The following is a 12,830-nucleotide window of genomic DNA, read 5'->3' on the forward strand; positions in this document are numbered from 1 at the left end:
AAGACCAACCACTGGAGCAAATTGTCAATTTGATGTTTATTGTGAAGCACACAACTTTAGGGGAGAAGGACACTTTACCCCAACTTCTTTCTCCATCTCCAGGCTAATTTGGAGGCTGGTGAGACTCGCCACCAAGCCTAAACCATTTTTTAGTGTGTGGATTTCCCTCGGGATGCAAGAGGATGCAGACCTCTTTCTTTAATATGTCTTCCTGAGGTTCAATGTGGAAGATGTTTTTTAATCCCAGCTATATATATTTAAATAAATAAATAAATAAATAAATAAATAAATAAATAAACACATACATACATACATACATACATACATACATACATACATGAGCTAAATGTTTTCACGCAGGTGTGTTTAACGAGGGTAACTTGGAAAACATATTGGAACGCGGCCCTTCGAGGACTAGCGCTTGACACCTGTGACCTTTGACCATGATTTTTCCCTAATAAAGTGGCCTGTTATTAGGTACACTTGAAAATGGCGGTGTACCTAATGGAGTGTCCGTGTGATTCCCTCGTTAAGTGCACCTGCGTGAAAAGTTTTAGCTCCTGCAGAACGTGAAAGTAGCTAAAACTTTTCACGCAGGTGTGTTTAACGAGGGTAACTTGGAAAATATATTGGAACGCGGCCCTTCGAGGACTAGAGCTTGACACCTGTGACCTTTGACCATGATATTTCCCTAATAAAGTGGCCTGTTATTAGGTACACTTGAAAATGGCGGTGTACCTAATGGAGTGTCCGTGTGATTCCCTCGTTAAGTGCACCTGCGTGAAAAGTTTTAGCTACCGAGAACGTCAAAATGAGCTAAATGTTTTCACGCAGGTGCGCTTAACGAGGGTGGAAAACATATTGGAACGCGGCCCTTCGAGGACTAGAGCTTGACACCTGTGACCTTTGACCATGATATTTCCCTAATAAAGTGGCCTGTTATTAAGTACAATCGAAAATGGCGGTGTACCTAATGGAGTGTCCGTGTGATTCCCTCGTTAAGTGCACCTGCGTGAAAAGTTTTAGCTCCTGCAGAACGTGAAAGTAGCTAAAACTTTTCACGCAGGTGTGTTTAACGAGGGTAACTTGGAAAATATATTGGAACGCGGCCCTTCGAGGACTAGAGCTTGACACCTGTGACCTTTGACCATGATATTTCCCTAATAAAGTGGCCTGTTATTAGGTACACTTGAAAATGGCGGTGTACCTAATGGAGTGTCCGTGTGATTCCCTCGTTAAGTGCACCTGCGTGAAAAGTTTTAGCTACCGAGAACGTCAAAATGAGCTAAATGTTTTCACGCAGGTGCGCTTAACGAGGCTGGAAAACATATTGGAACGCGGCCCTTCGAGGACTAGAGCTTGACACCTGTGACCTTTGACCATGATATTTCCCTAATAAAGTGGCCTGTTATTAAGTACAATCGAAAATGGCGGTGTACCTAATGGAGTGTCTGTGTGATTCCCTCGTTAAGTGCACCTGCGTGAAAAGTTTTAGCTCCTGCAGAACGCGAAAGTGGCTAAAACTTTTCACGCAGGTGTGTTTAACGAGGGTAACTTGGAAAACATATTGGAACGCACCCCGAGGACTAGAGCTTGACACCTGTGACCTTTGACCATGATGTTTCCCTAATAAAGTGGCCTGTTATCAGGTACACTTGAAAATGGCGGTGTACCTAATGGAGTGTCCATGTGATTCCCTCGTTAAGTGCACCTGCGTGAAAAGTTTTAGCGACCGAGAACGTCAAAATGAGCTAAATGTTTTCACGCAGGTGTGTTTAACGAGGGTAACTTGGAAACCATATTGGAACGCGGCCCCGAGGACGAGAGCTTGACACCTGTGACCTTTGACCATTATATTTCCCTAATAAAGTGGCCTGTTATTAGGTAGACTTGAAAATGGCGGTGTACCTAATGGAGTGTCTGTGTGATTCCCTCGTTAAGTGCACCTGCGTGAAAAGTTTTAGCTCCTGCAGAACGTGAAAGTGGCTAAAACTTTTCACGCAGGTGCGCTTAACGAGGGTCAGTTGGAAAACATATTGGAACGCTGCCCCGAGGACTAGAGCTTGACACCTGTGACCTTTGACCATGATGTTTCCCTAATAAAGTGGCCTGTTATCAGGTAGACTTGAAAATGGCGCTGTACCTAATGGAGTGTCCGTGTGATTCCCTCGTTAAGTGCACCTGCGTGAAAAGTTTTAGCTCCTGCAGAACGTGAAAGTAGCTAAAACTTTTCACGCAGGTGTGTTTAACGAGGGTAACTTGGAAAACATATTGGAACGCGGCCCCTCGAGGACTTGAGGTCGACACCCCTGGTTTAAGTGAAAAATGCCACACCCGCCCTCACCCCCACTTTCTGATTGGCTGTTTGATCTGTGACGTCACTCGGACACTCTATTAGGTACACCGCCATTTTCAGGTTCATTCGCCAAGATTCACGAGTGAGTGACAGACAGCGTTGCTGCTATGCCAGCCGACACGCTTTATTTTGTATTTGTTGGTTTGTAATTGATGGTGTTTTTTTTTTACCGAATGTGTTTTTGTTTGAATTTAAGGTTGGAAAAAAAAAATCCATTATGCCGACATTTGTTATTTTGGGGGACACCAACTCATGTAACAACGTAAAACACATCCATATTGTCATATAAAGCAGTTAACCAAATGTCTGATTTTTATGTTTTAATTGGCGAATATAAAAACAAGGAATAAAACACCAGACAAGTTTTAACAAATGTTTATTAAAATAATAATTTAAAAAAGTAAATTTCAAACCAGCAAATTAATGTGAAATTGCAGTAGATATATTGGATAACAATATTTAGGCGTATATATGCACACACGTTATTTAAAAACTACTATAAATGGTAAAAAATTACCCAAAGAGAAGCATAACCTCCCCGTTTTTGCATAACGGCGCATCCCTTCATGTTAATAAAGTTAGCCGTTACCTTGGAGAAAACGTGCATAAAAGAAGTGGTGGTTTAGTGAGTGGTTCTTTCTTTCTATGTAATCCCCCATTGTAAAACGAAATGCGAGATTTGACTGGACATATTTTTGAGCGTGTATGTAAAATGATGTAAACATGCCGGCGTGCAGCAAGGCCCTCTCAAAGCTTCTGCGTCTCTGTGACGACATGTCAGTCGTTTTGTCCCGGTCCTCGGATTCGCTGTCCCCGGCCGGCCCGGCGACCTCTGAGGGGACAACGGCCATGTTGTCCGGGTTGGCGTCGGCATGCTGCTGGTGGTGCTGACAGACGTGATGGTGACGCTTGTGGCGATGATGATGGTGATGTCGATGGCGTTTAATGTTGCCATAGTGACAGTCTGTGCGACAATATATCTGGAAGACCACGGCACAGAGTGTGAATAGGAGACCGACAGACACTCCACCCAGAAACACCAGAGCCGTCCGTCCTCTCCGGTTGGTCTGAGAGATCAAATAGACAAAACAGCTTTCAATACATCATGTCATTCACGTCCACGTTCACGTCTTCCACGTTCACGTCTTCCACGTTCACGTCGTCCACGTTCACGTCGTCCACGTCCACGTCGTTCACGTCGTCCACGTCCACGTCGTTCACGTCCACGTCGTTCACGTCGTTCACGTCCACGTCGTTCACGTCGTCCACGTCCACGTCGTTCACGTCGTCCACGTCCACGTCGTTCACGTCGTCCACGTTCACGTCGTTCACGTCGTCCACGTCCACATCGTTCACGTCGTCCACGTTCACGTCGTTCACGTCCACGTTCACGTCCACGTTCACGTCGTTCACGTCCACGTCGTCCACGTCCACGTCGTCCACGTCCACGTCGTCCACGTCCACGTCCACGTCCACGTCGTTCACGTCCACGTCGTTCACGTCCACGTCGTCGTTCACGTCCACGTCGTCGTTCACGTCCACGTCGTCGTTCACGTCGTCGTTCACGTCCACGTTCACGCATATATAAATAAATGAGTAAGACATAATAAGTGTCACAATGTCGTGGTTTTATTCACATATACAGTACAAACATTCACTTTTTTTAATTACTCACTGAAGTGCATTTTAAAGACCTTAGCAGCAATTCTTTCTCTACTGTAAATGTACATCATCATCATTAAACATTTGAGGATCTCTGTCAACATCTCATATCTAGAAGAGTTTTACATATGTACAGTTGCAGGTAGAATATTGCCATTCAGACATAAATTCAACTTATTTGAGGGAGGGAAAACTAATGGTCAAGTCTGTCTGGGATGAATGCAGTTGACACACAGATGACAAATAAAACTTTATGAGATGAAAAGGCAGTGGTTCAGGGTGCTCTCATTCATTCAAAAGACCTACACAATAGTCATTTACAGTCATGGTCGACCACATTTGATAATCTATATGAGATCCAACGTGCTGGCTCACATGTTGACTTGATGTTCTCCAACTATCAAAGAGTTTTCTCTTCCCATCTGAGGGAGCACAGAGCATAGAAACATAGCAAGGAATCACCACAAGATGTCACTCTCTCTGCTTCCATGTTATTTACAGGCCATGTTTGCATTTTCATCCAGTTCTTGTGTTTTTTTTTTTTTTTTGCATAGGTACTCTTACATTCCCAAAACCTCCATATTTTATTAATTAAGGACTGAATATGAAATGTAAACACATGCAAGTGTGTAGTTGTTCGTCCTGCGACTAACTAACAAGTCCAAAACCACAAAAGGTTAATGCAGGTTATTTAAAACTACATGTTAAAGCTGAAAAGATTAACTCAAATTCTTCGATTCAGTTTTTAAAACAGGGGATGTAAGCTGAGGAGCTTTTTTTAAAAAATAAAAAGTAGTGGTTTGGTGCCACTATATGCAATCTTGATGTGACAAAAGCATGTTTCAAAACTTTTTTCCAAATGTGTGCTCACTGAAGAAAATCTAATTGCTTGAGTGCCATCTTGTGGAACTACAATGCAGAAGTGGAGTCTGTGGTTTTTAATCCAAAAGTAGCGCTTTGCCGCTATCAAATTTGCTGTTGAAGTCCATAATAACATGATTATTACTCTTCCCCATTATTCAAATATGATCATAGCTGTAGAGAATCAAGTCAACAAGGCCCCGATTGAGAAGGTCAGGAAAGAAAAAGGGTGAGGAGATATATTAAGTATGAACGAGTTGAACCAAATCCATCATCAACTTCACCCGCACTTAGGAAAGCGGTAATGGCCACGTTCGTGTACTTCTTCTCCCGACCCAGTGGGGTGTATTAACCTGTCGTCGTGTCGTGTTAAACTGCGCCGCGTTTGAAAGGCGAGGCTGCCGTGGAGATTGACAAGAAGCGGAGCGGTGGAGGGAGGGGGCGAGGGAGACAAAGGAAGCGGCGAGAAAAAGGGCGAAGTCAGAGGCGGAGGACGAACGTTGAAAAAGGTGAGCACGGGTCGCTTGAGATGGCATTGAATTGTGTCTCCACCTTTTTTTCTCACTCACTCTTTCTTTTCCTCTATCGCCCATCACCATGACAGGGCCAATAATTGGACGTGGTCCTCTCTCTCTCTTTCTTCTCCTTTCCTCTGTCTCTTACGCTGTCTCCCATGGCTTTGCTCCTCAGCGGGAGCCTTGGGGCCCGGAAATAGCTGATGACAAGATAGCGGCTGCCTTTCATTTAGCTCAAGGTTACTCCACCCTTCTTTGACAGACGCCACACCTGAGGGGGGGTGTGTGTGTGTGTGCTGGACACGTGTGTGTAAGCGTGTTTAAAGGACACATAGGATAAAAACAAAACACACACAATCCCTTTTATTTCCTGTTCCTCTCAGCACGTGTAGATGAGCTTCCGGTTTTTGGATTGAGCAGTGGAGTGGATGTGTGGGCAACAAAACACACAATGATGCACGTCTGCAAAGAGCATGACCCCAAGCTCACCCTAAAAAAAAAGAAAAGTTCACACAGAAACACACACTCCTCAGTCCGATAGCAAGAATTGCTCCTGCTCAGGTGGTTTCTTCACCCAGGTGCCCAGGCCTGTTTCTTGCAGTGACCTGAACCACTGCTGCTTGACTGTCTGGTAAGAGCGTGCCGCCATCTTGGCCTGGCAGTAAAGCAGCTGGCCGTCCTCCGAGCAGGACGCGGGGATCCCCAGCTGGCAAAGACAAGAGAGGACAAAAGAGACGTGATGATGGCTTCCATCGGTACCAAATACATTAAAACACAATACACAATACATAAATAATTTGTATTGTACACAATTTATGGTGGGGGTCCACATTCCGTAGCGAAATACTGTTGGATCAATTTGACCTAAATGACAAAATGGGCTAAAAGGTTAAAGGTCGCGGCGATGGAGTGAGGGAAGATGATGAGCAAAACAAACCGAAGGAGCTTGCACAAATGCATTTAGGAGGGGTAGCGGGAGAGGTGGGGGGGTTCGGGGCCTTCAACAGCTGTGTAATCTCTCCCATTTAAATTTCACAAGCAATTGAACATTCTCTGCGCTTTCTGTGCATTACTATCATCGCGAGGGGAAACAGTGAAGATCAGCGTAGAGACAAAGGGGGGGGGGGGGAGTAAGAATGGGAAAGTTTCTTCTGGAGATTAGTGTGACTGCTCTTGCGTGGCCCTTATATGCACCGTGCAGAGAACATTTAGATTAGGGGAGGGGGGGGGGGGCATGGAGTACTTCTCCAAATAATTATCGTTTCATAGTCATTATACTTTAACGGCGACCATTTGGTGATGAAGCCGCTGTCTGTTACATAAAGTTTCAGAATGGAAATGAGAGTGCAGCAAGGTCTGCTGTTAAAGATCTAAAGTGGCAGCTTGCGATAAGCTGCAAACACAGCACACGCTGGCGGGTCAACGCATTTATCGACTGGAGAAAGACAAATGTGTTGTGTTTTTTTTTTTTTTTTGTGTGTGTGTGTTTGGATAGAAATGGGCTACTTCATGTTTTGATTCGATGGAGTGTTGTAATGCCACAAGATTGACATCATCATCATTGTTTCATTGCATGACAATCTTGAATCAAGTAAACTTCAGGGCAGAAACTAAATGAAAACTATGTCAGAGATTTGCTCTCTGGTGTCGTGTTTGCCGGCTGACATTGCAACAAGGGCATCTTGATGGTCCACCTGTGTTCTTTGCGCAATGACCTTCCCACCATTATTACTATAGACACGGGCAACCTCTCCTTTGTTGAACTAAAACATTACACAATAGTTGAACTTATCCAAAATCGGATTTTACCGACTGAAATTGCTGAACACATTATCAGGTTTCAGAGAAGTGTTATCTTCAGTTTGCCGTGAGTCGCTCACAATGGAATTCTAACCTTGAGGGAACATTTGCCAGCGGAATGTTCCATGTGAGTAAAACAAATCAATGTTGGCTGATCCACAGCGGAGACAAGAGGGTAAAGTTGCAGCTGTAAAAATAGACTATTCAACACACTAGAACAAGGGTGTCAAACTCTTTTTTTTCACGGGCCGCATTGTAGTCATAGCTTTTTTCAAATAACTCGTTTTCAAATCAGACAAGTAAAAACTGATCAAATATTAAAAAAAAAAAAAGATATTAAAAGTTTAGTAATGACACACAAATTTGATGCACAATTTGTCTTTGCGGGCCGCATAAAATGATGTGGCGGGCCGTATCTGGCCCCCGGGCATTGAGTTTGACACCTGTGATTTAAACCCTAGTTTGAACCCCTAACTCTAGTATGAACCCAAGTTTGAAACCCTAACCCTAGCTTTAAACCCTACTTTGAAACTGTAACCCTCGCTTTAAACCCTACTTTGAAACCGTAACCCTAGCTTTAAATCCTACTTTAAAACCCTGACCCTAGTATGAAACCCTACTTTGAAGTCCTAACCCTAACTTTAAACCCTACTTTGAAACCCCAACTCTAGTATGAAACCCTACTTTGAAACCCTAACCCTAGTATGAAACCCTACTTTGAAGCCCTAAGCATAGCTTTAAACCCTACTTTGAATCCCTAACTCTAGTATGAAACCCTACTATGAAACCCTAACCCTAGTTTGAAACCCTTACCATAGCTTTAAACCCATGTTTGAAACCCTAACTCTAGATTTAAACCCTACTTTGAAACTTTAACTCTCATATTTATTGACAACTCTTCTCCAACAGTGCCAACTATAGGGGTCAATAGATCCAACAAGTGGTTCATGAAGCAAATTTGAAGCTTCATTTCCCCATCTAAGCACAAAATGGTAAAAAGGCATTTTCGGTCCCCACCTTGCTGTAAAGTCTGTTCCAGCGTGAGAACAGCACGTGTTTGCAGAGGCGTGAAGGCATCCCTGAGTCACGTCTCCGTCCCGTGGCGGTGTTGACCACCTCCAACTGCGCGTCGCCCAACGTCCAGTTGACACTCACGCACAAGGCCTTCCCTGAATGTTGATAATCGGCACAGCTTAAACCTGCAGGAGAACCAACGAAAAGGAAAAGACTTGACTAAACCTCTTGAAAGTGAAATTGATGCTAATTTCTCTTTGTGCGTCAGATTTACAGAAAACATGAGAATACTTTGAAATGTGTTTCAATAAGTTTAAATCATGCGGGAGTGTTAAAACTATTTTTTCTCTTTAGCATGGCTTTTCAACTATTCATATGTTTCCAACATATCACCAGCAATACTTGACTGTATTTGTTTACTGTTATGAAATCCCGAGTATAGATTTACAAGGCTTTAACACGACTCTAGCTTCAGGCTACAACATAACAAATGAAGAGGATCTGAACAGTCCCTGAACGCAGCGATTCTCCCAGAGGCTACTACAACTTTACAGCTGCTTGAAATTGTATGGCTGTGTATATAAACCTTAAGAACTGCTCAGAGACTGAGAAGGAAATGTGATAACAAGAGGTATTCAAGTGTAAACATCCATACGGTTATCAGTGACAAGTAAATGTTGCCAGATTTATGCTGAAATAGGACTTAAATCCCAGAGATGAAAGATATTCTGGTGAAAAAATATATATATCTTTGCACCATTGGGTCACATGTTACATTGGTCTTTCTTGACGGTGCATTGTGGTTGGTTTGTTTATTTTGAACATTGAAAGAAATACAAGAAAAAAAGTACAGAAAATGATAACTCCATAGTACAATAGAATAAAAAAAAGAAGAAAAAATGATATTGTGTTATAATTTTCCCTTTATAGTAAATTGGTGTAAGATTTGTTGTTTGTGTCTTTCTTGTTTGCTCTATTTGGCTCTCCAGCCGCCATTCTTTGTCTTTGTGTTGTAAATAAACATTTGCAGTTTGGGTCCACCTGTCTTGACAAGCCACAGATGATCATTTGCCTATCATCATTATTCTCAGTGTCTCTTCTTTTGGACCTGGAATGAACTGCCTGCTGCAGCAACGATCCTCACTGTGCATTATTACCCGTCTCCTCTTTCTTTTTTTTTTTTTCTGACGCACTCCTTTGTACAAAAGAGGCGCTCTATCCATCTTGCCTTTACTCTCCCCTCCCCTTTTCTCGAACCATTCATGGCTCATTGGATCCCTTCAATGGACTCCACTCCTCTCTGTCTGTAATAGCCAATTTCATTTTTCTTCCCCTGATGGAAGACTTGATCGGTGTCTCGCTCTGGGAGAGACGATGCACGGCAGACATGAAAGAGGCGAGAATTAGTGTGTTTAGTTATGAGACGCGTGTCAGTACAACACACACAGAGCTGTGGGTTAATATCTGAAGCTGCTGGTAGCGCTTCGTAGAAGACAAATGTACACACGGAATTTTGTCTCAGTTACAGCAAACAGTGTGGAAAAAATGAAAATGGTAGGTTCGGGGAAAACAAAAGCGTCAATCAATATTATTTGATACAGCGTTTGTAATGGAGGTCATTAGTCTGTGCAAACAACGTGGTCACTTGTCATGTTTCACATAAACGCTCCGTTTTCCGTTATTTACTTTCTGCTCTCGTGATTCCCATTTTCTTGGTGACTACCCAAATGTTGTCAGATAAAGACTGTGATTACAATTGATTTAGTGAAGAGCCATCTTGACTCTCTGTTCATGCTTCTCATGTCCCCTCTTTGTCCACCTTTCCTAACCCTCAATCGACTGCTGCAGCTACTCGAGATACAGCAGACAACGATCGGACATATACAAATGCAAAGAGACCGTGATCATCGAGTGTTGGATTGTACGATACTATAAAATAAAACAACATTACATTTCCTCTAAATAAAAAATATATAAATGCTAACAGCTATTTAACTCGTCAAACTAAATGATTTTTTTTTGGGATGAATTTTGGCAATATACAGGACTGTCTCAGATAATTAGAATATTGTGATAAAGTTTTTTATTTTCTGTAATGCAATTAAAAAAAACAAAAATGTCACACATTGTGGATTCATTACAAATCAGCTGAAATATTGCAAACCTTTTATTAATTTAATTTTTGTTTTTTTAATTGCATTACAGAAAATAAAGAACTTTATCACAATATTCTAAGACAGTCCTGTAATATCAAAAAATGCACAGCTCAAAATGATTCTATAGATAGAAAACAACAGATAGAATGAAATAAAAATATAGATATTTTGAAAGACCAATGGATAATATTTTTTGTGTAAACATGTTTTTATCAATAACAGCCATAGAAAGAGCTGCCCTACATTGCATGTGCAAATTACTCAGGGAGTAGCCTAGATTAGAAGTGATGGTTGATGCAATATCTACAAACCGTGTGTCATTCACAAGCTCTTCCAGCATTCAGCTTCACTACAAATGAAATTGTTGTGTCTCAGTGGAATCTTAGAAGCAGATTTGTTTGTTTGGCTGCCACAATGACACTGTTGCGTTGGACAGCGAGATGAGTTGATGTGTCTGTGCGTGTGATGTTTGCATGTTGTGGTTCATTTGGCACAAAGTTGACATATCTGGAATCTGATGATAAACATCATATGGCAAACACAACACGACTGTCAAAAAAAAAAAAAAATCTTTGTGTATATCCTAAAACGTGGAGGCATAGAAGGAAAAGGCCTGGAGGAATGCAAGAACTAAAAATATTATTTTGGTGCATTGGTGGAAGGGGTAAACCAGTTAAAAAAAAAAAAATCTCTCTATGCTATAGTTCAACGGGAATCAGGGTAAGTTAGCATAAAATAGAATTAGACTACAACCTACATTGGATCACTGATGGAGTTAGAAGGGAGGCGGCGAGAGCACTGACCCCCCTTAGAATATGCTTGGACTCCTCAGGAGCCAACCCAGATAACTATTTGGGTATTTTCCAATTTTCCGGGGATTTATTTCTTCCCGTTAGTCAAAAATAAAATTTAATGAGCATTTTCTGAACTAGTCTCTGGTTTTAATTTTTTTTTGCTTTGCTGCACCCCTGAGACCGTCTAGCTCTGCCGCTGCATATGTGTGTGTCATTTGAATTGTTTTTCTTACCACTGAGCAGCGGCTGGTTGCGTCTGTAATTGGCGGGAAGGGGGCCCAGTCGTTCCTGCCGCTGGTTGAGGACCCTGCCCAGATGGCCCATGTGGCGCAAGCTGCCCACGGTCACGCTATGAAGGTACACAGGCTCTATTAAGTGGCTCAGCAACGCACCTTGCAGGCCAAGAATATTCCACCTGCGTGCAGGGAAAGACAAAGGACACATTAGGGAGTACTTTATGGAGATGGCAAGGTGAGGTCGATGATGTGGAGAGCAGGAAGGATTGTGGAGGCATGGCGAAACTCAGAGGTTGAATGAGGTAAGAAAAAAAAAGAGGACAGGCAGAGTTAGAATGACCAATCACAGATCGAGACAATTTGATTGTTATCTTGATGTGGGACGTGATGAATAACATCTGCTGGACCGTCAATACCAACAAACACACCATTTTCCCCAACGGTTAGCGACACAAAGCATTAGCAGCGCTGACAACAACAACACTGCCACAGGTCAGTGCATCAGCATTCATTACCCCAACAACACATTAGCATGCGTGCATTTGTCAGTGCCAGTGGGGTTAATGCACTGCACGACGTCGCAGGCAGGCCTCCGTCCATCACCTGCAGGAGGTCGATGGCGGATAGTTTGTTAAGGGAGATCCACCTGCGTCGGCGGGAGATCATCCTGCCTGTCTCGCTCGCACGCCTGATAAGGGAGTTGCGAAACACCAACTGCTGGAATCCTCGATTTAACAAGCAGATGCTCATTCACTGATGGAAAATGATTATTATGATGTTTATATTCGTTTCTAGCCTCAGAGGCATTCTGCTCTACCTGATCTTTTTACTGCACTTTTTAAAAAGACTAGATTAATCCAAAACATTTGGTTGGTTGTATTCGCTGTATTCCAAAAAAAAAAAAAAAAGATTGAGTTCCATAAAATATGGAGATATGGAATGCATTTCTCCCCCACATTTCATAGTTCAGGCTGTGTATGCCAAGTGGATGTCCATGAAGGTGTTTTGAGATTTTCCACGTTCTTTTAGTTAATCAGCGACGCTTTATCATGGGTGCAATTACAGTGACTACTGTTTTTCTTTCCTGGCTGACTTAATAATCACTCATTACAGCGCCTTCCACTTCCTAAGCAGTCAATTAACATTAGCGGCTATCTGGGAATCGCTAAATGAGCTCGTGATGCGGTGGCCACAGTTTACCTGCAATCTGTCCACACAGCTTTCCGAGCTTTACACATACACACACACCACCTCTGCCAAAACCAAAATGGTTTAGCCTGAAATATTAATTTAGCCAGAAAGCGACACCGTGAATCAGAGACATCTTCTAATCTCATGCAAGAAAAGGCAGCCATCTGGCTCGGGTGTATGAATTTAAAGAGTGGAAAAAGGCGAGAGAGGAGACCTCCACTCTCCCTCTCTGTCGCTCGCCCTTT

The 12,830-nt window shown here is 42.7% G+C and overlaps 1 protein-coding gene across 1 annotated transcript in view; it reads right to left on the reverse strand.

Moving 5' to 3' along the window:
- Window positions 1–4,073: 4,073 nt before the first annotated feature.
- The window catches only part of adarb2 (adenosine deaminase RNA specific B2 (inactive)), an 80,766-nt gene continuing 72,009 nt past the window's right edge, over window positions 4,074–12,830 (reverse strand). The window contains exons 8-10 of the mRNA XM_061265896.1: window positions 11,392–11,573; window positions 8,212–8,393; window positions 4,074–6,100 (exon numbers count right to left, since the gene is read on the reverse strand). Coding sequence (XP_061121880.1) covers window positions 5,924–6,100; window positions 8,212–8,393; window positions 11,392–11,573 — 541 coding nt within the window. The 3' untranslated portion in view covers window positions 4,074–5,923. The remainder of the gene's footprint in view (window positions 6,101–8,211; window positions 8,394–11,391; window positions 11,574–12,830) is intronic.

The sequence above is a fragment of the Syngnathus typhle genome, linkage group LG19 (assembly GCF_033458585.1).
Source record: "Syngnathus typhle isolate RoL2023-S1 ecotype Sweden linkage group LG19, RoL_Styp_1.0, whole genome shotgun sequence".
Lineage (NCBI taxonomy): Eukaryota > Metazoa > Chordata > Actinopteri > Syngnathiformes > Syngnathidae > Syngnathus > Syngnathus typhle.